Source organism: Strix uralensis, chromosome 17, assembly GCF_047716275.1.
Source record: "Strix uralensis isolate ZFMK-TIS-50842 chromosome 17, bStrUra1, whole genome shotgun sequence".
Classification (NCBI taxonomy): Eukaryota; Metazoa; Chordata; class Aves; order Strigiformes; family Strigidae; genus Strix; species Strix uralensis.
The window spans coordinates 9,770,271-9,793,505 of record NC_133988.1 but is presented as its reverse complement, the minus strand read 5'-3'; the positions used below and the strand labels follow the sequence as shown (position 1 = coordinate 9,793,505).

Here is a 23,235-nt window from a genome sequence, read left to right as displayed (position 1 = left end):
AGTGGCTTTAAGCCACTTTTCTTCTGTTGGACGTATCCTGTCTAGGCATCCTTGCATTAAACAAAATTAGAGTTGCTCTGTGCAGTGAGTCACTGCAAATCCTCTCTTGGTTTCTGCTTCTCCCTGGAGAGCATGCGGGACCAAAGCGGCTGGGGCAGGGGTATCCGGGTAACTCCAAGTCAGGAGGTTCGTGGTAAAGGGGAGACAGCAAGGCAAGATGTCTCTTGCAAGCAAATGGTATTAGCCTAGCTTAAAGCTGTAGAACAGTAGTAATGGATGTTTCTCTGGTTCCTTAGTGAAAACCTATATACAACACTGAAGCTGTAATGTCTCCAAGAGTGTGTGTCTAATGAAGAGAAAACGAGTGACAGGTGACACAATGCCCAAGCAAGGGGAGAATGAAAAGAACTTGTGAGCACTTCAGAAGAGAAGAAAACTGCATCTCTTTTCTTGTTAGAGTCTCCTCCCTTTCGTAAATTGGTGAAATGCAGTGTCAGCCATTCAACTTTGCATGCACTGTCCTTTCAATTACCCAAGCATGGCTGTAGGATCGCACCACTGGAGCCCTGTGGAATTGAGTGGAAATAGGAAAGAGGTGAAAAAGCTTCAGTTTATTATTTGTGTGGTCTTTGCAAATACTGGGCTAAATTTGGGCTGTAATTCACATTACCCCTTGGTATAATCATAGGCGTTACAAGTGAAAGTGACCTCCTGCATTGACCAATCTCTCTCTTTTATGGCAAATATGAGTTGAAATTAAGCATAAGATTGTATGTATCCAGCTGGCTGTCTTTGGGTTTCCCAAAATATCTGTCCCAAGGGTACCAAGATTCTGCAACCATGGATATGATGATTCAATCACAATCAGTAAATTTACTTCAAGGCAGCTATATCAACCTACCATTAAATACTTAGGATGTGTCCAAATAGTGAGGGAGAGAGAGATTGTATATTGAAACAAATACATTATATGGAGAGAGAGAGAGAGAGAGAGATCTATTGATCTGCTTTTTTCTAACCATAGAATAGATTGATTCTGGAAAAGACATCATTAAATCATCCAAAAATTATGGAAAAGCATTATACTGGTACATTAAGACCTGAAGTAGGAGGTGTAATATGGTACAACCAGCCAGAAAGCCTCTCTTGAATGTGGTACAAACATTGCTGTGTAGATGGCATTGGATGCTGACTTTTTTATTTTTAATGTGTCTTTATTAAACGCTTACGTAGCAACATTCATCTGTATAGGCTCCAGTAAAAGTCTGCATTATGAAAAGATATTTCTACCTTTCAGGGCAGGGGGGGAAGCGCAGGAATGTGGGAAACCAAGAGAAATCTGGTGGCCTCTTACAGCTTTTTCAAGATGGGTTGGTCACTCTCTCCTGTGAGCTAGGTCATCTTTAGACTTGGCTTGAAAGTAGGCAGCTGTAGATCTTACTTTGTAGATCTCAAGGAGTAATTTGTGATTATCCCTTTTTTCCTGAAATGCTTTCCTGTATATAGGTGTAATAATAAAGAAACCATTTTCAGCATAAAAGATGTGCTTGTCAAACCACAGCAATGATTTTCCAGTTGCTGGCTTTTTTAGTTGTGCAGCCTTCTAATATTTCTGCTTGAATTCTTTCACGACAGAAGCAAATGAAAATTACACCGTGGTTTTTAGGTCTCTGTTCCCTGATTTTTGCTTGTCATGTCATGAACTTCTTCGAAGCAGTGAAATGGCAGCCCATCTCCCTGAGAGCTCCAGACAGATTTCTAAAGTTGTCTTGTTAACAGCTTGTCAGAAACCTACATTTCAGTCTCGCTGAGTTTATATCATGAAAAAAAAAAAAAAAGTTGCTGGAAATTATGATTTTTACAGGTTCTGACATTTTTCTAAAGAACTGAAATGCTCAAGGCTGCTGTCTCCCTTAACAGGCTGTGCTGTTTTGGGTAATATTCTGCGTTGCATCAACTGAACATCAGAGCAACATTCAGTTTCTTCCCTTTAACATGTTCTTTGAATTATTTAAGGTGTTTTGATGTTGGCTAGAATTTGTAACAAAGTCCTCCAGCTTTTATCCTAAAATATCAAAAAGGTTGAGATTTTTTCCTCCTCCCCCCTCCCTTTTCTCCCTCTTCCTTAACCCTTCCTCCCTCCCTCCTCCCGCTTTTAATAGATCCTTGCATGGATCATCAGGGGACTTTCTTTTATGTTGTACAGCATGAAATGACTTAGTCAGGGTCTTCCTGATTAATTTATGAGTGCTAAGGAAAAGGGAAGGGGGGAAAAAAACAGTCCTTGAGGGATTGACCCTAAGCTGCAGCAGATCAACTCAATTTTATGGAATGAAAAGAGACTTAAACAGTATTTTTAGCGTCGGTTCCTCGACCCGCAGAGGTAGGGAAGCTCCCTGCGTCTGGCAGACTGAAGCAGGGCCAGAGGTACCCATCTCTCCGGGTGGCTGATGGAGTGGTGTTCGGCTCTTCGGCGGCACTGAGCACTTTTAGAGTTAAAGCTGTGGCAGATTGGTGGATTAATGTGCTCTGCCTCCAAGGGACAAATGCTCTTTTTTTTTTTTTCTTTCCCTTTTTCCCTTCCCCTTGCTCCCTCCTTCCCTACTCTGGGCTTGCAGATGACAGCTGTTGGTCACTTAACAAAATGTCCTCTTGATTGCTGCTTCACAACAGGGGCCCCCTCAGACCAAACAGCACATAGCCCGGTACAATGCATCACTGCCCCTCAAAATTAGTTATAGTGCTCAGGGCTATTCTCGGCTGCCATAGCTAATACTCTCTTGCTGTTCTTCTCTCTCCCCCTCGCCCTCCCCCTCCGCAGACAAAGGCTCAGCCTATACATCTGTAGTGCTCATAACCTCCCCCTTCCCCCAGCCAAATGCTGAGGAGAGAAAGGGGAAAAAAAAAAAAAAAAAAATTGCTGCCCTGAGGCTCAATCTGTTTCTTACAGCTCTACCCCGGCACTTGGAAGCCTGAGCTGGTCTAGCCATAGGGAGGCCCTGACTCATTTCATCAAACTGTCAGAGAGGCAGTGGAGCTAAGAGGACTCTGCTGCCTGGGGCAAGTTCAAGTCAACATTCGATTTCCGTCCTCCCCCCGGCCCCCGCCTTTCGCTTGGACACTTTCTGTGCTCTGGATCTAAACTTCTCCCCGAGCTGCAGCAGCTCACAGCTTCTTGCCAGGAGGAAGGACTTGTGGGACCTTATAAAGGACACAGTGGCAAAATTGCTGCAATAAATCAGTGGCCCTCTGACACTTGGCGGTAGCTTAATGTTTTGGCACTTTCTTTCCTGTGTATGCCTCAAGTCCCATTAGCAGGCTTTTCTGTCAGTCTGGCTCATGATAAAACTCTCTCTTCCTATCATCTTAAGCAAGCCCCTGCAGACAAGAATCCGATGCCAGACTTAATAGGAAACAACACCCTCCCCCTGCACACACAAGCGCGCATCCATACGCGCTGCTGCGAGCTGCTCCCGGGAAGCTAGCTCAGAGGACAGGGAGAGGGGGAGGGCTCTTAAAAATAGGCTTGATTTTACTTCTGCCTTTAAAAGAAACATTAACAAACTGAGATTTAAGCCTAATGCTTCCCTGAGCCTCACTATTAAGAGAAAATTCAGTAACTAAATATGGTTGAAAATTATAAGGTAGCAGTAACATGGCCATCCTCTAGGACTGTGTGAGTGGTTGTGCAAGCTCTGTAGGTATCTACACTGTTCATATATTCTGTGCAACTTTTTACATATATATTCTACCCTGCCAGCTTGCATTGTAATATTATAGACTATATATTTAATATTTTTGCTTCCTCTTCTCAGCCATACACTTCCCTAGACAATTTTAGTTGCAGGTAGACTGGTTAGATTACATGTCCCTCTGGGCTGGCATCTGTTTTTTCACATGGCTAGTTTAGATGTCTATCACCCTCTGCTTAATCATAATATAAGTATCTATCTATAGGTATGTGTGTTTGTATGCAAAGAAAAACAAGCCTTTCTGTCAGCTCTTTGGGCAGGAACATGTAACTTCTGTGCTGTATAGTGCCTGGCACAACAGGGCCCTATAACCTTGTGGCTGTGTAGACACAACCTAGATCACAAACCTCTGGTTTTGGGTGGAATAGGAGAAACCATGTGAATGTGAAGAAGCTGAGGTGACTTCTGTGCAATTCTGAAAAGCTTGGAGGATGTGGCCCCGTTTCAGATAACAAGAGTGTTTCTCTGCATGCCCCTAACCAATGACATAACACCCAAGTGTTGCCACAGTCTTGTGAGACTTGGGTTGTTTTTGTTTTCACTTCTTGGAGCTCTCATTCCTGGCATGAGGCAGTTTCTGATACCATGTTAATCAACGCAGTGCTTTTATTATGTGAAGAAAAACTGGGTGATCTAGAAGTTAAAACGTTGGGGGTAGGAAAAGAGTCAAAGGATGTTTTTAAGGGTCTTAAACTCACCAGAAAACATCCAGAATCACAGTACAAACAATTCTAATATAGATTGCAAGAAGCCCGGTGCCAGTGGAGGTGTCCCAGAAGCAGCCTGCATGCTTCTTCTGTGGGTGCTGGTTTTTTGCTACTGATGGCATCTACGTCTCCGTGGTAAGAGAAGGCCCTTCTCCAAATATGCCGTTGCCTGTGTTTTACAGTAGCCACAACTCCATCTTTCTCCACCATTGAGATGATTTGTACAAGCAAGTGATGGAACACATCATAACTCCTTGCCTGCTAGGAAAGGCATGATAGAGGCAGGTCTTGAAATGTGCATTTCCACCTCAGCTCTCAAAAAAAAAAAAAAAAAAAAAGCCACAGGGCCAGGTCTACACATACGAGAGCTCTGTCTGATTCCTCAGGTCTTTTGAGTGCAACTGGGGAACAGGTGGGATGGAGGGGATGGTGAAGTTGCTGCAGTTGCTTCGGTGGAGATCAGGAAAGCACCAGCTTTTCTTACTGCTTCACTCCCTGCTTCATCCGGAGCGTGAACCTTCATCTGGAGCACAGTCCATTGGCAGCAGCCGCCAGACTGTGCCCTGTCCTGGGGAACCCACGGCCGGTTTAGCAGCGTCTTTTTGGCGCTGGGTCATCGTGGGTGGAGGGCCCATGTCTGCAGAATTTGCATCATCCTCCTCTGTGGGGCAGAAGCAGGGAGGGGCAAGACCTTTTTACAGCGCACTGAACCAATTCTACCTGAATTATGTGTTGTTTCTGCTTAACTTCATGGGAAGCTTTTTTCTGACTGGAATCTGTCACTGCGAGAAATTGTTTCCAAAAAGCAGCACAATTAGGGATCGGCTTTGCAAACATTCTTCTTGGAATTTAGAGGCAATTGGCACAACCCAGTGAATAATCCTTTTAGGAGCCTTTATGAACCCTGCACAATGGCTGTTTACAGTTTCGCTTATAGACCAGGAGTGTTAACAGGCCTTTAGAAAAATCCAGGTAATTGAAGCTTTTGTCTTTCAATGAGCCCCTGTAGCTGTCAACAGTTGCCATTCTCCACATTTTCTTTAACTTTTTTGTTTTGACAAGGGCTTTTGTTCCTCTGACAACAGCTGCGTGGGAGGTGAGGGCCGGCCGGGTGGCGAGGAGCCTGCGGCCTTGGCCTGCTCGGCCCTCAGGAGGGAGCGCCACCGGTCTCCTCGCCAGGCCAGAATAAGTTGTCTTTAAAGACACAGAAAATCTTCTGGGTCAAACCAAAGTTCCTCCTATGACTTCATTATTCATTTAAACATCCCAGCGATGCAGCGCACCAGCCTCAGTCTCTCTTTGTTGACCCAGGGCTTTGGAGGGGCAGGCGTGAGGAGGCTGGAGAAGAGCGGGTGTGCAGAGGCTGAGGACTGTTACCACAGAAACTGAACCAGCCCATTGAAATCGTGTGTTTTAACACCCCCCCTCCCCAAGGGAAGGGGTCAAGAGCGGTTCTGTTTTTCACAGGTCTGTCCAGGCGGGTTTGGTTTTGCTGTCGTTGGTTTTTTCGGTGCCGTTGTGTGTTCAGCAGCCTGTGGGTTCCTGTTTCTCAATGCGAATGTGGGAGCCTGTTTCTTTAAAATAAAAAGAAGAAAACCTAAGTGAATTCTGAAGCTTGGGGTTTTGTCCCACCAAAGCTGGTTGTATTTTCTTCAGGAGTCGGTGGGAAATTCGCATGGGTTGCTAGCCATGAGTCTTGAGCTCTCCATTTTCCAGGATGCTGTATGTTAAGCAGAAGTCCAAGTTTTATAAATGATGATGTGTTAATTCTTCCCCACAACCTCTCATCATGTGGACTGCTTAGTAGCTGTGGGTCGGTTTGGGACTTCATTCTCACATGGATTAAGATGTGGTATTTTGGTGGTTTAAAAACCACGCAGTAGGAATCGATATGGAGATAGTTTGTGTACCTGAGTGAGTCCTGCGTGGCTGGGAGAGGTGGGAGAGGACAGTTATTTCATAAGGCAAACAAGAGATTATGCAACTTGCTGTCAGAAATACAGTTTTTAAAGCACCCATCTTGCAGTCACAGCTGCATGGCGGGCTCCACGTACGCACAGAGCCACATTCGTGTGTGGGTCTGCATCCACAGCCCCCCTGGCTTCTTCAGTTGCAAGACTGATGCAGTCACATTTAAAGTAAGGAAGATGTAAGCTAAAATGAAACTAAATTCTTTGCTGTCCTTTTCATTTAAAAACAATTAATTATGGAGTATTTACAGATCCTGAATGGGGAAAAATGTATCCTCAGCACATGTTTACTTCATTCGTATGTCTGTTTATAAAATTTAACATGTGGATTTGATGGTTCACTGGCTTTTTGCAACTTTCACTTATCTGCATGAGACAAAGTTGCATGTTGGTACAAAGCAAAATTGCGCATCTAAATAAAGCAATTCTGCACCTTTTAGTAATGCAAGCCATCTGTAATAGGTTTTTACACTCATTATAGGCATACAAATTTTTGAGGTCAAATCTGCTTTCGACAAGAGCAAGCCTGGCCTCTTTTTGTAAAATATCCTAATGTGGTAAGAAATAGGAAGACAAGTTTTGTTACAAAAACAGAGGGCAAGACTAAAATATTATATTGTATTTGAATAATAATGGTTCCTAAAGTTCCCCAAAATTGGTTACATCTGCTCTCAAATATTTTTAAGCTACGTTTATTAAGTTTTACGGTATTACGGTTTTATTAAACCAGGGCTCATAGACAAAAGTATCTGAGTTTTGATGATAATTTTGAATGTTTTCTAGTCAGTATTTTCTGAGTTTAATTTCTTTGATTTTTTTATTACTTCAGTGTATCATTCTTTAACTCCTTGTTAGAGTTAAAATTTGTATTGGTGTTGCTTAAGCATACAGTTTTAAGCAACACAGGGCTGAGTATACTACCTAATTTTTATGCCATTTTTGTGATAGGTGTAATTCCATTGTAACATGCTTTAGTCTGAACTGTACAGGTTGAATCACATCATCAAAATAGTCTGCCTCTAAAATATGAGTGTGCAAGTTGAATGAGCACAATGATTAAAATGGTAACTTAGGATACCTCAGCGTAGACCAGGTTTAAAGTGTAAAATAACATGGTCTTTGTGACCCACTCAATTATGCTAGTAATTTGGGGGAATTCACACTCCCTGTAGCATTCTGACTTGATTTGAGCCCCCCGGGTGGAGGTGAAAGGCTTCCCTTGAGTCAGGTGGCATTTCTCAGGAGCCTGTAAATAATAACAAGTGTAGTGCTGTGACTGCATCTTCCCCCACCCCCCCACCTTGTTTTTGATGAATGTGTTGCTTTGTCAGCATGAATTAGCGCTGTCTTGAGCAAGCCCAAATGCAGCAGGTACTGGGGCAGCCTTTGCCCAGCAAACCTGTTTCAGCGTGTCTCAGTGGTGATGGACAATTAGTCCCATTCCAGGCCCAGAGCAGAGACTTCTAACTGTTCGTGGGTAGGTGGCATGGGTTTGGGAGAGTCAGCAAATGGCTACCGATGATTATTTATCAGGACTGATTCTACTTTTGATCTAAATGTCTAGTTTGTGAAAAAACAGAAACTGTCTTTCCTATAATAATTTTCATAAAGCTCAGTGGTGGAATAAAAGCCCCCCAAAAAGACACAAACAGCTTACAGGAAGGTATTTGCTAAAGACATGGCTCTCTGATGTTCTTGCCTTCCATGCACAAAGTAATTGGCTAGGGCTTACTGCAGTCTGCTGGCATTAACACTGATTACTCCCATACGACTTGCCCCCCACCCAGCGCTCCCCAGGCCCTGCAGAGCAGTGTCCTGCCTTTCTGTAATCTCTTCCATTTTGCTTCAGGTTCTTTTTTTCCCAGAATGGTTACAGATACAATTAGATCTGTGCACATCCTTCTGAACAGTTGGATTTCTCAGTGAAAAACGTGATGTGGATCAGGTAGGGCAGTGTAAAACGGTTTCATTTTGAAAGAAAGAGTCAAGACTATAGAAAAACAGGTTCCTTAAACCAGTCATTTCTACTGCAGTTAAATGGAAATAAGGAGTCAGTTGGGAAGCTGATCAGTCTTCACTGCAGAATCACCATGGGAGACCCCTCTGCTTTATCGTGGTTCTTCGTGTGCTCGGTGTGTTTCAGAGAATTTAGAGGTTCCTCAAGTGTTTGGGGTCAATCATTTCACATGCCAAATAGAAGAAGAGGAGATTAAATAGTCTCTCCAAAATCTGCAGAAAACTAAGAATGTAACAGCTGAAATTTCTGCTTTGTAACTTTAGGATAAAAGGATGTGGCAGGAAAGATCCACTCTCCCCACTGCGTGAGGAGCAGGAGTTGGACAAAAACACCAAACAGATCTATTCCTTCTTTTACATTCATGACACCGAAGCATGTGCATTCTCATGGACCATCTCCACATTTGTAGCTTGTCTTTACTGGCTGTCAGAGTCCCCTCCCGTTGAACCAGTGAACTTGATAGGGTGCTTCCAGTTACGGAAGCCGACCTGGACCATCCCCATCAGCAACTGGCTAAAGGAGAAAATTCCTGTTTGGAACAAAAGCTACAAAATGCACTGGCCACTTTCTGCCAGTATAACAGACACCAAGAAATTTATTTTTGTTCCTGATTGTAAATCTTTCTCAGTTCCAGCCAACAAGATGTGCATGTCCTGAAATGTTCAGTGCTCAAGTTATCTTCCCATTATTTGTGCTGTGAAAACAGAACATTTCATTTTCAGAGGCTGTAAGAGATTACACTCTCAAACTCTTTAAGTAAACACTTCCTCCTGGGATCTTGATCTCATTCAAACTAAAAAATGTACCAGAATTTATGATGTATTTTAATTACTATTCTTGGTACCACTCATTAAATTAGAAATTGATTGCCAGTTTCACAGTTTCCTTGTTAGATGACAAAGTGCTTATCAAGGTGAAGCAATGCAAAACTGTTACTATATATTCCACAATTTGGGATGATAAAAAGGCATGCTTTTTTGTTGTGGTATTCATGTTACAGTTGTTATTATAATGCATCACTGATTGTCTTTTTTGTTTAAAGTTCGCTTTCCCCCATCCAAGTACGAGTATACCATATTTTTTGTATAAGAAGAGAGAAATTGGCTTTGTCTGGTTTATGCTAGCAATCTAAAAGGCATTACAGCAAACATCAAAAGTGTGTTTCATTGAACTGAGAACATCATAAACAGCTATCCTAAAGATTTAAGAGGATGATACAAAAGATCCCTATACATAAAGGTGTTTCTCAAAATCTTTTTTTCTCTCTCTAATCCACAGTGTGACAGCGAGAGTGATATTGACGATAAGGTAAGACTGAATTTTTTTCTTTCATGTGCTTTACTAGCTTGGAAATTCCCTCATAGTCAAAATAAGAATGAATTTGAAAATAATATTTTTCCTCCAGTCTTCCTGTCAAATTTAAAAATATCTATAATTGAATGAAAAAACATTGGATCGGGTACTCTGTGATCTTCATTAGTTTTTGTTTACAGAAAAGAAACTCCCATTAACATAATAGTCTTTCTTGATTATTATGTGAGCATTTGGTGAGATCCGAGTCATAGCGTTAGTGCGGTTTCAGAGGTAGTCTCCTCCGATAACTTGTCAGGAGCCCATATTTTATTTATAGTAACCTTTGAAGATGTCAATTTTGTAATCAGTTTAGAAGATGGGACAACTGGTACCTACCCTCAAAGGCAGTGTGGTAACTGTCAAGGAGTGTTTTGTCATGTTGCATGCATATTTATCACAGAGCAATGATTTTTCTGACCTTCTTTTAGATACAGAGGTTGGTCGTTGAAAGGTTGTAGTTGTGTGTTTTTGTATAGGGATTTCTTGTTTCACCTTTGCAAGGAAAACAGAGAAGTCCCACTGCGTAGCGACAGTTGCACCATGCTTTTAAGCATCAGATGTATAAAAGGCTTGAGTATCCCTTGCTGACTTCTCTTCTGGCAGATCAAACTTGGCAGTCTCAGGTTAGATCTTCATCAAACTTTTATTATATTTTGGCTGTCCAGTCTCTTGCATTCATTCATGAGAAGCTGTGGCACGGAGGTTTCAACTGGATCAGCATTACAAAAGTAAAGGCTGACTTCAGATAGCCCTGTCTCCTTGGCAGCACGCTTGGCTGCAGCCATACATCGGAGGTTGCCATGAGTTCAAGAGACTACACTAAAAGCTTCTTCTGATTAAGTCTTTTTCTTTTTTTTAACATTGTTAGAGCTTGGGAAGCATTAAGGTTTCTTCAACTTCTTTTAAAAATCCCATCAGATACCAAATATCCCTGGAGTATGGCAAAAGCTGTGTTTTGAGATGAAAGCTTGATTGAAGAGAAACATTTAAATCATATATGTTGAATGAAGGATGCTGTACATATTTTATTTTAGTATAAAGTCACTCCCTGAAACCACCACTACCCCCCAAGTTCTATTTCTTACAAGGTTACACAGCAGCAGAGCTGATGGCAGGGGTGGTGAGGGTGAAAAATCATTCCCTAAAAGCTTAGATAGCATGGGGTTAAAACATTTCTTAGACTGCCCAATCAAAAAAAGTAAAAGCAATCACTTAGAAAACTGTTTAAAGATCTGCCAGTCAAACCTCAGATGAAGTTGTAAGTGACATGTAGTTTTATTATACAGCTATGCTATTAATGATTATCTAAATTACACTGGTAGACCCAGCTAGCGGCATTACATCTGAGACTGACGTTTGTTAGATTAGGTTTGACTTCACCTTGTAGAGAAGAAATTGAAATCTGAACAACATTGATTAGCTTTCAGAATGTGGGATCTGAGGTTACCTTCAGAGGAAGCTGCATTGTGTTTGGCTGGTAACTTACTGTCCTTTACAGCAAATGAAAGGCTATTATAGTCTTCCTTACCATTAATATGGCATTTCTTTACATATCTATAACTGTAATTTGACCTTCTAGGCTCACATATTTCCCAGCTACCTTCTCCTTAAGGTGACTCCACCTTAATAATAACATTTCTTTTCTTCATAAGAGAGCAACACAAGATCATCATCTTTCTATCTCTTGCCTGATCTGTAGAGACATGAGACATGACATCGGTTCTATTAAATAGGTCCCTGGAATTAAGTAGGGTTGCTTTTCTTGTCAGCAAGGATGTGTGCACATGCATGTAGATTCACCAGGGTTGAAGTGAAGAGGCTTCAAACCTTTCATGGGGGTAATGTGAATGCAACATTGCCTTCCAGTTGGGGAGCACAAGGGCAGCCAGACTCTCTGTTGATACCTGACATACTAGACTCCCCTGGAAACACGTTCAGTATTTGTCTAAAACTTAACCTGGCTGATGCAACAAGGAGCTATAAAAATATTGGCGTGAATGTCCTGAGGGACTACACTGAAGAGTGTTTTTTCCCCCATCCATGCGTTGGAAAAATGTATCTTCTAATGCTCTCTGGCTCTTGCAGCCAGATGGAGTATTCGACATACCGTCTAGCCCAGCGTCAGGCTTCCCAAATTACATGACGGGTCGGCTTCATCTCACAGCACTACAGAACAATCCTGCTTTCCTGCTTGGTCAGCAAGAAGCAGCTTTCTCTAGGTACACCTACGCGCGCTGGCACTAATGAAGGGCAGGGCAGGAATTACTAATGTACTTTTGATTTGCATAACACTTTTTGTTAGTCATAAACAGCGGATCACTGTCATCTGTATATAACTCGTGAAGAAAGCAGACAAAAAAAGTTCACGTACAAGTACAAACTGAGTCAGTGATAGAGCTAGAAGCAAAACTGAAATTTTCCACCCCCTACTTGTCTCTCTACACCATGCTACTAATTATCCACTATTTGTTTAGTTCATAGGTATATGAGCTATTGAGCTCTTAATGTTTTAAAACATAGACGTTAGAGTGAAATTAAGGCTTTACCCTCACTGCATTGAAAAATATAAACACACTCCTGATGGTTTTGGTTTTTTCCTTGTGCAGTGTTGTGCAGGACTCCAGGGGAGAAAAGTAATTGAGCATAGTCAGTCATACGTACGGTACATCAGAATCGAGGAGCCATTACTTCAGTGCAAGGTACAGTTTCACAGCAGATTGTGAGAGTCTTTCCAAACAGTGTGCTGCTTTTTTTAATAATCAGAGAAGAGGAGCTCAAGGCTGGGGACTTGTCCATCCCATCTATTTTCTGAGAACTGTCGCTGGCCAGGTATAGCCTTTCACTTCTGCATCACTGCTGAAATCTCAAAGGAAGTAAGTGGGATGATACTTTCTCACACCTATCATTCTGTCACCACACGCTTCTCGAAGAACTGTTTGAGATACCCAAACCAATAAAGTGAGCTGTGCAGCCATTTAACCAAGTGAGAAACTTAGCAAATCATGCGTTTCCAGAGATGGAAATGCAAATACTCTTACTGTATATTAATTGAAGGACATTGGTTTGGACTCTGCAACTGTTAGGAGAACTGCAGGGTAGTTTGTCGAAGCTGTGGAAATGATACTGTGCTTTTTGTGAGGGAGGAGGGAGAGAAAGGGAGTTAGTCTGATAATTGCATTACACTATCTCTGCACTGTGCAGTAGCTGCGATGTGAGGCTCACGGTCCATAAACATTGTTACTGAAAATATATACTTCCTTTAATAGCAACAACAGCATTAACAGATAGCAATTACCCTTCATTTTCAGGAACTATAAAGTCTCCATTAATTCAAGATTTATGTAGTTATAGCATTTAGCACAGGAATAACACCACAGAGAATTGGTTTATACACATGTAATGAGAGAGCTTATGGCATACTTTAGTGAACATTAACATAATAGAGTAATATAAACCATCAACAGTTCCACTTATTGTCTCTTACCTGCTTTAGCATCACTGTGAAAAGTGGCTAGCAGCTTGGTAATGTGCTCTGTTAAATGGTGTTCTGCAGAAAGCCAAAAGTCAACTTGTGTAGAACAAGGGAATGAGTAATCTCTGCTCGTTACTCCAAAATGTTGCTCTCATTTTTAATAACAGTGTTCAAGATTGCATTTAAAAAAGCCTGTTTCTTTCCTTAAAAGTAATTCAGTGTTCATGTTCTTTCAGTCTTGGACTTCTGTATGCTGTGTGCGAAATTGTGGGTTGTCAGCTTAATTACATGGCCCTGCAGTGTAAGCGAGCTCTCCAAATCAGGGGTTAGATATCAGGCATTCCTTCATTTAATGCGGTGCTAAGTAAGATGTACAAAAAATGACACTGTATTTCTAAGTTGAATCAGTATTTACCATATATTTGTTCTGTAGTTTGTGTTTGTGTTTTAGGTATGGCAAGCAACCTTTGAGACAGGTAAAGCTATATCCAAGATGGAAGCAAAAAGTTTTGAGTCAGGTTTCTAAAACTGTTTTCACACTGCTTCCTGCAACAGCACAGTGAGTTTATTAGGCCCTGGTTACGACAATGTGAATTCAGCCTTGCCATGCTGCTGTTTCCTGTGCTAATTTCTGAGTCCCAGTAGGTCCTGGAAGCGTGGAGCAGCACATGGGCAGGTGTGATTTAGCGCTTGATACATGGGAGAAGAGCGACATGGTAGTGCCATGATCGCTCCACCACAGGCTGGGTTCCCATCCCGCTACATACTGTATAGATGCAGACTGGCTTGTGGCTTAAGGATGAGATTAGAGTGAAGGGACTCAGATAAATGGGGGGGACACTGTTAGCAGCAGCCCTGTTCTAGTATGTCAGCAGCCTCATTATTGTCCATTTGTTTTTGTAGGTATTAAGGTAAAGGGGAGGGTTTTAGGAAGCATTTGAGAGGGAAAATCAGTTAGCTTTATGGCCGTGAATGGGAAGTTATTCTCTGTAGCAAAAGGCACAGTGGTAAGTAGTAGGGAGGTGCTTATTTGAAAGTTGAACAAGGGGGTGATCAAGTCAGACCAGTGAGAGATGAGAGTTCACATCAATATGGAGCGTCAGGGTTGGGAAGAAGCGGTAAACTGTGAAAGAGTCAAAACATGAAGAGTGATAGTTTGCAGTTCGGGAAGTGGGAAACTGTGTAGGCAGCAAAGCCATGTACTAGGAAAATGGTCTTGCAGCAGCTTTTTCCTTGGTGCAAGAACACAGTTACATCTGCTATCATCACAGGAAAGGATAAAATGGGAAATGAAAGGTGAGGTGGTGAGAGCTTGACCAAGAACTTAGTTGTGTAGATGAACAGAGGATGGTCATTATGTTATAGAGAAAAAGGATATACAGAACTTAAACATAGGTTGGATGTCTAGGTGAGGGGAGTGGTGTGAGTCAAAGAGAGTGCTGAGAACTATGGGCTTGAGTGAGAGGTGGAAGTGATAAGAGTGGAAGCATTGAGGAGAGTAAACTGTGTGGAAGATCTAGAGAATGAAATGATCGCTTCTGTTTCAGTTGTGTTGACCTTGAAAAGGTGTCTACAAGCCCACAGGAAAAATCATAGTTTAGACAGCAGGAGAAATGGTATAATAATGAAGAGAGATCTAGGAGTCACTCCAGTAGAAGTGATCACTCTGTGTATGTGTGTTTGTGTATGAGATTACCCAGAAATTAGATAAAGCCCCGTGACACCAAATGAAGAAGGTGGTCTTCTTCAGGGAAGAAGGTCTTAATGCTCAGAATTACAGCAGTGGTTAAAGAGGCAGGAGCAGAGCAGGCAGGAGCTGTTGAAGCCCAGGGAGGGAAAAGCTGCATCAGGTAGCTGGTGGTCAAGGAAGATGAGATCTAGGGAATGGGGTTTCGAAAGACTTTGGAAGTCAAGGTGCAATTCAGTGGGGGAGAGGAAGCCAAACTGTGCAGTGTCTGTTCCCAAAGATCCCACACTGATCCAAACTTTTGTATGTTTTGTTGCATCTTTACACTCCTGCTCTCATGGCCTCATTTGTCAATGCACCAGTGCATCGGTGTGTTGTCTCGTGGGGTTGGAATAAGCCTCAGTCCCTGGACCCCTCAGTGCCACTCATTTGAAGTCCATGGGGGCTATTAATGGTAGCACTATTGCTGGAGGCTTCTTTCCGCCTGCTCCTCATATTTTATCTAGTAATGGAAAAAGGGGGTTCCATCTGACTAAGTCTGTTGTTTCCATGAGGCTGGAAGTTTAGTTCCCACTTCAAGTAATCTGTTATTTGCTATTTTTGAAGCCTATCTAGGCCAAGGTCCCCAAATTGGTTTTGTCCATCATTAGATTTTCCTTTTCTCTGAGAAATTAAATTTGGAACTTTTCCAGCAATCCCAGTTCTTACTGGTTGCAGCAGAAGGGAGAGATCAAACACGGAATTGAACTAAGGGCTTTCAAATGACAGTATTTGCACTTCTGTTAGCATTACACTTCAGTCTATGACAGTTTTCAGCTGTGACTAATAATGAGGAATCTTCATTTGCCAGTTACTTCCCAGCTGGGTTTTCAGACGGTATTTAAGCGGTCCTTTCACCATACTATGCTCTTGCTTATGGATAGCAACACTGAATGCAATTGCAGAAGTGTGTGCCTGGGCTATGTTGCAGGCTTAGCAGCATGCAGTAGCATAGTATATACACATGTGCATGCACATGTGTGCACAGAATCAGTGTTTCTTCTAAGGTTTCATTCTTACAGACTGAAAACCCAGTGATGCAGAGGGAAAACCAGTGAGAAACCTGACTCCCATATAATAATAACTGGGTAAAGGTGGTTAGTTCTGTCAATGGAAGAAAGTATCTGTTTGGCAGATGATCTGCATGTTGTTATTAAAAACATACCTGCTTTTTAAACAATATGAAAATATTGAATTTAAAATAACCTTGTAGCCCTTGAAAGATTCAGGTGCTATAAACAGGCAAATATGATGTTGCTGCCAGCGGAGGAAAACAAAAATTCACCACTCAGTGAATTTATTTTATTTCATCATTCTCTGTGAACAGATTTACCAGCAAAATAGCACCCTGCAAGCCCACTGCATACCCAGTTCACTCAGTTGCTCTTTGGCAAATGCCGGATGGGGGAGAGACTTGGCACGCACTTGGCTTCTGTCGTTCTGCCCACCATGTGCACGGAGCAGACACAAAGGTTCCCTCTGAGACTTGGGGCAGTTGAGTTAGGCCCTGCAAGCCCTTCCAGAGGGAAAGGAGCCCTCCAGGTTGTCCCTTCCAACAAAATGGTGTGCAACTCCAGTGAAGGTATTAGTAATAATGGCCCTCCTTGACCTTTCTATTTAAGTAAAGCAAGAATGCAATTGAAAATATTAAACAGACTCAAAGCTTCAGCAGCAATGTTCTCCCCTCCTACTGAGATTTTGTTTTTCTTTCATCCAGACAAAAAATCAGATTTTAAGTACATTAGTCAGTATATAACAAGCTGAGTCATCACAGTCTGTGTTGTCCATATTCATTCTTGAAAATGTAGAAAAAAAATTTCAGAGCAAACAATGAGAAGAGCCTTCTGGTTTGCTGACAAAAATCCGTCATTAACTGACATAAAAGGACTGAAAAGATCTTATGGAGAGCTCTTGGGCAAGACAGGATAATACCAGTTCTGTTGTTGGCCGTCGGCATGTCCCTAGCTCTCTGCTTTCTCTATTGTTTAACATCTCCCTGTTCCAGTTCCCCATCTATGAGTATTTTCTTATCTTACCAGGGACCTTGTGAATAAAGTTCTAAGATCTGAGGCAATAGGCAAGAGAGCAATCTTGTACAGCTGTCTGCCCACATCAAGAAACACCATTATAACGTAGCCATAAATCCAAAGGGCTACCTGTGCAATGGCAGCAACTCCTTGGAAGGTGATCAGATAGAACATAACATAGCAGGCAGGTGATAGGAACTGGCAATTGAGTTAGGCAATTCAATTAATTAAATTGAATGATTTAATTAACCATAAAGATGCCAAGAAGCTGATAATTTTGGAGGATGCATACTCCAATAGCTGTAATTGCAGGCCCTCATTTGGCTGGCAAAGTTTCTCATTACTATATTCCAAAATTGGTTTATCAGGTTAAATAATAGAGAAGAGCGTAGTATGCAGCACTGCGTGTCCTATGCAGGCATAAAGGATGCAACTCAAGGATGGCCCTAGAGTCAGCTTTGGGTTTTGTAGCTTTCTAATGGTTCTTGCTTCTGGGTCCAATTTGCAATAAAATCCAAACTAGGTTTCACTACAGGAGTTTTCCAGGTATGTAAGAGGCAGCAACAACGTTTGGATTGGTAGTAAAGACTAGAAGTAATGTCTGCCCGACCTTGCTTGGGAATTCACCCTTACCTAAAGCATCATGATTGAAATGTGTATTCTTTTGCCTAGGTGAGTCTCCTAACACTTATCAGCTGCTGTTTTCATTTATCAGCTGCTTATCAACTGCTGCTTTTCTCTGCAAAATCAGTAAGGGGCTTGCCATGGCACCCTGAGTCAGGGGAGGGGTTTCAGCTGGTGCTGCTCAGCCTTTGCTGTACACCCTCAGGGGCAGGAGTCCCTAAGAGCTACAGTCCCAGCTTTCCACAAACATTTTTCAAACAGAGAAAACTCAAAGTGAGAGAGATTAAAATAAGTGTTTGTAATAAGCCTCCCTCTGCTCCCTGCAGGGTCACCCCTTAGTCCTAGTGCTGGCTGTGGTACAGACACCCCGGCTCCACGCAGTTCTTCCCAGGCAGCAGGGAAAAGTCTGTCTTTCATTCACCTGTGAATCTTCAGCTCTGGGTCTACCCAGGGATGAGCCAGTCATTTTACACGATGTAGGCTGGCCTCCTCCTACCTCTCCCACTCCCTCCTAATCCCTGCAGTGCTGAGGAAGCATCTGCTAGTGCAGTGGGCTCTGGTCCTCCCCTCGCTGCACCTGCAATGGGAATATGAACCTTCCCCTGCTCTGCCTACCCATGATGCTCAAAGCAGTACATAGCACATGTTACCTGCAAACACAGTAGTTTCCCCTCATCATGAAGCTCCAGCTAAAATATCACTCCTGATTCCATATTAGTGACTATTAATTTCTCTGTACGTGCTGTAAAGATTGTATAATTCCGGTTAGTATTTTATACATTTAACATTTCTTGATGGTCTTCAATACCAGCTGCATTTTGCTGGAGAAGTAAGGTGTTCTTCTTAGCAAATGGGTCACATTTGATTTTGTAGTGCCTGGAAATTCAATCTGAAAGCTTCACCTGATTTCTTTCTTGGCTTTTAAATAGTCTTCCATAGTTTCTGCATTTTGATGGGTTTCCTCTAATATTGTATGATATCTGTATGATTATCTGAGGAATGTGATCTTACATTTTAGTCAAAGCTGCGCAGAAGTTCAAAACAGAGCAGTTACTTGAATGAAGCTTTCACGAGTTCTTGTCTGCATAAGACAAGACGATGAGTCCCAGCAGGATGAGCACAGGTTAAAGCAAAGGTAAACTCTGCAGTTTGGGCTCTGCAGTGCGCACTGTTGCACGGCTCCCGTCAACGCTGTGTCTGGAGCGTCAGAACCATCAGTAGATGCCAATCAGAAGCAGTTCTGCTTGATTGTATCCACTGATGCCCAGTCTCCCACTCTTTGATGAATAGATTGAAATATCTCAAACACACACAAAAGCCTGGGATTCCAAAGTGTACAGACTGACTTACGGCCTCTATTACCTTGGCCTTTCCCACACCTGTGTCAAAATTAGTTGAAGATCTTCGCCTAAATCTTTGGCAGCAGCTGACTTAATTTGTGGTTTACTACTCCTGACAGTTTATTGGGGAAGCAAAGCGCACCTTCTTCTCCAATAATAAACAGCCCACCCGCGGACACTTTGACAGACTTAATGGTTTTTTTATACAAAAATGGACAGACTTAATGTTTCGACTGTAGCGATCATCTGTCCTGATCTCCTTAATGAAATTAGATTAAGTGCACCTGGGAAAATGCTGAGACGGCACATTGCCTTCATCACCTTCCTTAATTTAAAACCAATTTGCGGGGAAAATATCCTCTGAAGCTGAGGGAGGCAGAGAGAAGGGGGAGGGAAGGGGATTTTAAAATCTATCTGGATAGCTACTGGCAGTTTTAATTCCTTTCCCTGCTGGCAATGTGAAATATTAACAGCCTTAAGAACTGAGAGTTTAAAGACTTGCTAACCTTTTTGCCTTTCTTAGGGGAAAAAGAAGCAAAACAAAATCTTTATCATCAAAATCACATATAGGGACGAAGTCCCGGCACATGCTGGGGCTCGGAGGTGGGGCTGGGGAGAGAAGAGAGATCTGACTGAAATATGAAAGTTTCTTCCTCCAAGAGCTAGACCGTGTTTTTCTAAAATGCATTGTAACCGCTAGATGTTGGTGATGCTTACTGTCTGCTGTTCCTTGATAATGATGTAGTTGTGCAGAAGAATAGTAATTTGCCCACATGGCTGTGAAATCAGCTGCAATATGTACAATATAATTTGACCTGGAAATGATTACAAATGTTCCTTGGGCTCATTCTGAAAAGAGAAGGAAACATGTCTTTTTAATTAAAAATAAAATGTTGCAAAGAATAACCGTAACTTTTTTTTTCCATGAAAGGTGATTCCTATTCTCTCACTCTGACTCCACTGATTGAAAACATGCTAACAGTTAGCTCAAGATCTTCCGCTGGTGGGGTGGTTGGAGAGCAGACTAATCTGTGATAGGCTGAAAAGTCTCTCTATAGCAGAGTTTTAAATGTTTACAGCCTTTGTCATTTGGACTATTACAGTCCAAGCTCAACAGTGCAGTTGATTTATCCATCTCCTGTCTCTGATTTCAGTGTAGCTGGAATAGAAGTATTCATACTAGAGATGGGTGGTGTCTGCTGCTTGGAGATGTTTTTCTTCATTTGCATAGAGTCAGCCTTGTTCTTCATGAAAGCTTTCATAGCCCAGGTTCTGCAGAGATGGCCACTGTCAGGAACACCCTGAACCCGCACCAAAAAGGGAAGTCCCAGCTCTAGAAATGCCTTGCAGCAGGCTTGGGTTTTGTTATGGTAATCAGTGCACAATCACTCATATTCCTTCAGCTACTGGTGATCACCACTCAGAACCTCAGTCGTGGTAACCCTTGAAGAAAATGTGATTCAGAATAACCATGTTGAAAGTTCCAGTTAAATTGTATGTGTTAGTGAAAACGGGGCCCAATTTTCAAAAGTATTCCTCACCCTAATCAAAGTTAGCAGTATCTGTGGATGCTCAGTGCCTCCCAAAATCTGTTCAGCCATCTTCATCCACTTGACTGGTCCTGTCACTGGGACTCCTTATGTAAGTGGGAGTTTGCATGAGTAGCCCAATTGCTGTCAATGAATAATTGAAATGATTTAAGCCTCAGACATGCTGCTTAATAATGAGAGAAATCAGCCCCATATGTCCTTGTCCATAAATACTAGAAGATGGGGATAAGTCACTTTTAAATGGGATTCATTTATTTTTAAATGGAATCGTGATAAGTGTTTTAAAGGTAATCAGGCATGTGTAGCGATCCTGAATATTATAAATATAAAAGAACATTAGCCTAAAATTGAAAGGGATCCTATTCATAAATAAACTGAGTTAAGGGTATCAAGTGAGGATAAAAGTGCAGAGTAACCTTTAATAACCAACAAAGATTTTAAAATGTCTGGTTCTTTTTATTAATTGCCACAAAGGTGTCTGAAGTGACCAATGTGTGTTATACATGTAACTATATATTATGGGCACTCAGATCCTGGTTACTGAGTGAGTGCAGTCACTTTTCCCCTCTTTAAATCTTTAGATAACCTCACCCTACCAGCAGATGGTGAAGGTGAAGAAAGTAGAATTTCTTGTATCATGGTTATTGAGCTTGTCTCCATAAAAAGCTATTGTATATCCCACCAAAAAGGTCTCACTCCCATCCTTGTATTTTTAGTCCCCCTTTTTTGTGAAATACGAGTTTCTTGTCCCACTTCTCAAGATCCTACACCACACTACCTTTTCCCATCTCTATGTTTTTGTCTGACGGCATCACTTGCACCTTCTCTGCTTTGGCAGTGCTGCTGACCTCTGGGCTGTAAGCTGGCAGTCTCTCACTGGTGATTTTCTCCACAGAATAGGCTGCCTACAAGGACTAATCTGTGGATCTTCCCCACAAAGCCTACCAAATGTTATACATAGGATGGTGTGCATTTGGTGGTAGTTTGTATTTACTGCAAATGTTACATTTTAGGATCCATAAGACAGAGAACATGTCCTCCATGGAGGAGATTACCTACCATTTCATGGTCACTCCTGGAATACAAATAACACAGAAATTATTTGTGACCGTGTTTTATCCAAAATCTGTCAGGAAATTGAATAAACATCATTATTAGCATGTTCCACTGAAGAAACTGAGGCTCAGAGAAAATGCAACTTACCTGCAGTCCCGCAGTGAATCAATCAGAAGTGTTGTAGGACACAAATTCCTGGTCTTGTTCAGCTCTGTGCTCTAACCCCTCTCCGTGCAAGTCTGATGGCAGACTGTGCTGTTTCCGCCAAAACTAACCCTTGGATGTTTGCCTTCTACACCCAAACTGTCTGTGCTGATGATAGATGATTCTTGAAAAAATAATTACCTTTAGCTGAACTGAAATATGTTTTGGTTTTGCTTTGTTAAGAAGTCATAAAGCTTTATGTATTACACTGAAAGTCCTATTCTTTCTGAGGCATTAGAGCCTGTTTTCATAACTTCATTGGAGAAGTGTTTTTTAAGCTGGTGGAGTATCAAGATGTTTTTTGGATGGCTCTTTCCTTTGAACTCTTAACACACAGATCATTTGTGCAACTGCAACAAATTAAAAGGTGGCTCTGGAGGGGGAGAGCAAAGCTGGAAGAAGTGACGGCTTCTTGGTGTATATGTCTGTGTTTAATCAAAACAATCATAGAATCATAGAATCATTTAGGTTAGAAAAGACCTTTAAGATCATTAAGTCCAACCATTAACCTAGCACTGCCAATTCCACCACTAAACCATGTCCCTAAGTACCACATCCACATGTCTTTTAAATACCTCCAGGGATGGTGACTTAACCACTTCCCTAGGCAGCCTGTTCCAATACTTGACAACCCTGTCAGTGAAGAAATTTTTCCTAATATCCAGTCTAAACCTCCCCTGGCACACCGTGAGGCCATTTCCTCTTGTTCTATCGCTTGTTACCTGGGAGAAGAGACTGACACCCACCTCACTACAGCCTCCTTTCAAGCAGTTGTAGAGAGCAATAAGGTCTCCCTGAGCCTCCTTTTCTCCAGGCTGAAAAACCCCAGTTCTCTCAGCTGCTCCTCATAAGACTTGTGCTCCAGACCCTTCACCAGCTTCATTGCTGCTCTTTGGACATGCGCCATCACCTCAGTGTCTGTTTTGTAGTGAGGGGCTCAAAACTGAACACAGTGTTCGAGGTTCAGCCTCACCAATGCCAAGTACAGGGGGACAATCACTTCCCTAGTCCTGCTGGCCACGCTATTTCTGATACAAGCCAGGATGGTGTTGGCCACCTGGGCACACTGCTGGCTCCTGTTCAGGTGGCTGTTGACCAGCACCCCAGGTTCTTTTTCACCAGGCAGATTTCCAACCACTCTTCCCCAAGCCTGGAGTTTTGGATGGGGTGGTTGTGACTCAGGTGCAGGACACAGCACTGATCCTTGTTGAACCTCATACAATTGGCCTCGGCCCATGGATCCAGCCTGTCCAGATCCCTCTGTAAAGCTTTCCTACCCTCAAGCAGATCAACACTCCTGCCCAACTGGTGTCATCTGCAAACTTACTGAGGGTGCACTCGATCCCCTCATCCAAATCATTGATAAAGATCTTAAAGAGAACTGGCCCCAGTACTGAGCCCTGGGAACACCACTTGTGACTGGCCACCAACTAGATT

The 23,235-nt window shown here is 42.3% G+C and overlaps 1 protein-coding gene across 13 annotated transcripts in view; it reads left to right on the top strand.

The window, feature by feature from the left end:
- FBRSL1 (fibrosin like 1) overlaps window positions 1–23,235 on the top strand; it is a 552,380-nt gene that overhangs the window by 357,492 nt on the left and 171,653 nt on the right. For 8 of the 13 annotated variants that reach the window (XM_074886838.1, XM_074886836.1, XM_074886839.1 and 5 more), the window contains exons 5-6: window positions 9,725–9,754; window positions 12,406–12,498. In XM_074886838.1, the coding sequence (XP_074742939.1) occupies window positions 9,725–9,754; window positions 12,406–12,498 (123 nt within the window). The remainder of the gene's footprint in view (window positions 1–9,724; window positions 9,755–12,405; window positions 12,499–23,235) is intronic. The other 5 variants (XM_074886841.1, XM_074886837.1, XM_074886830.1 and 2 more) reach the window with 1 other exon arrangement.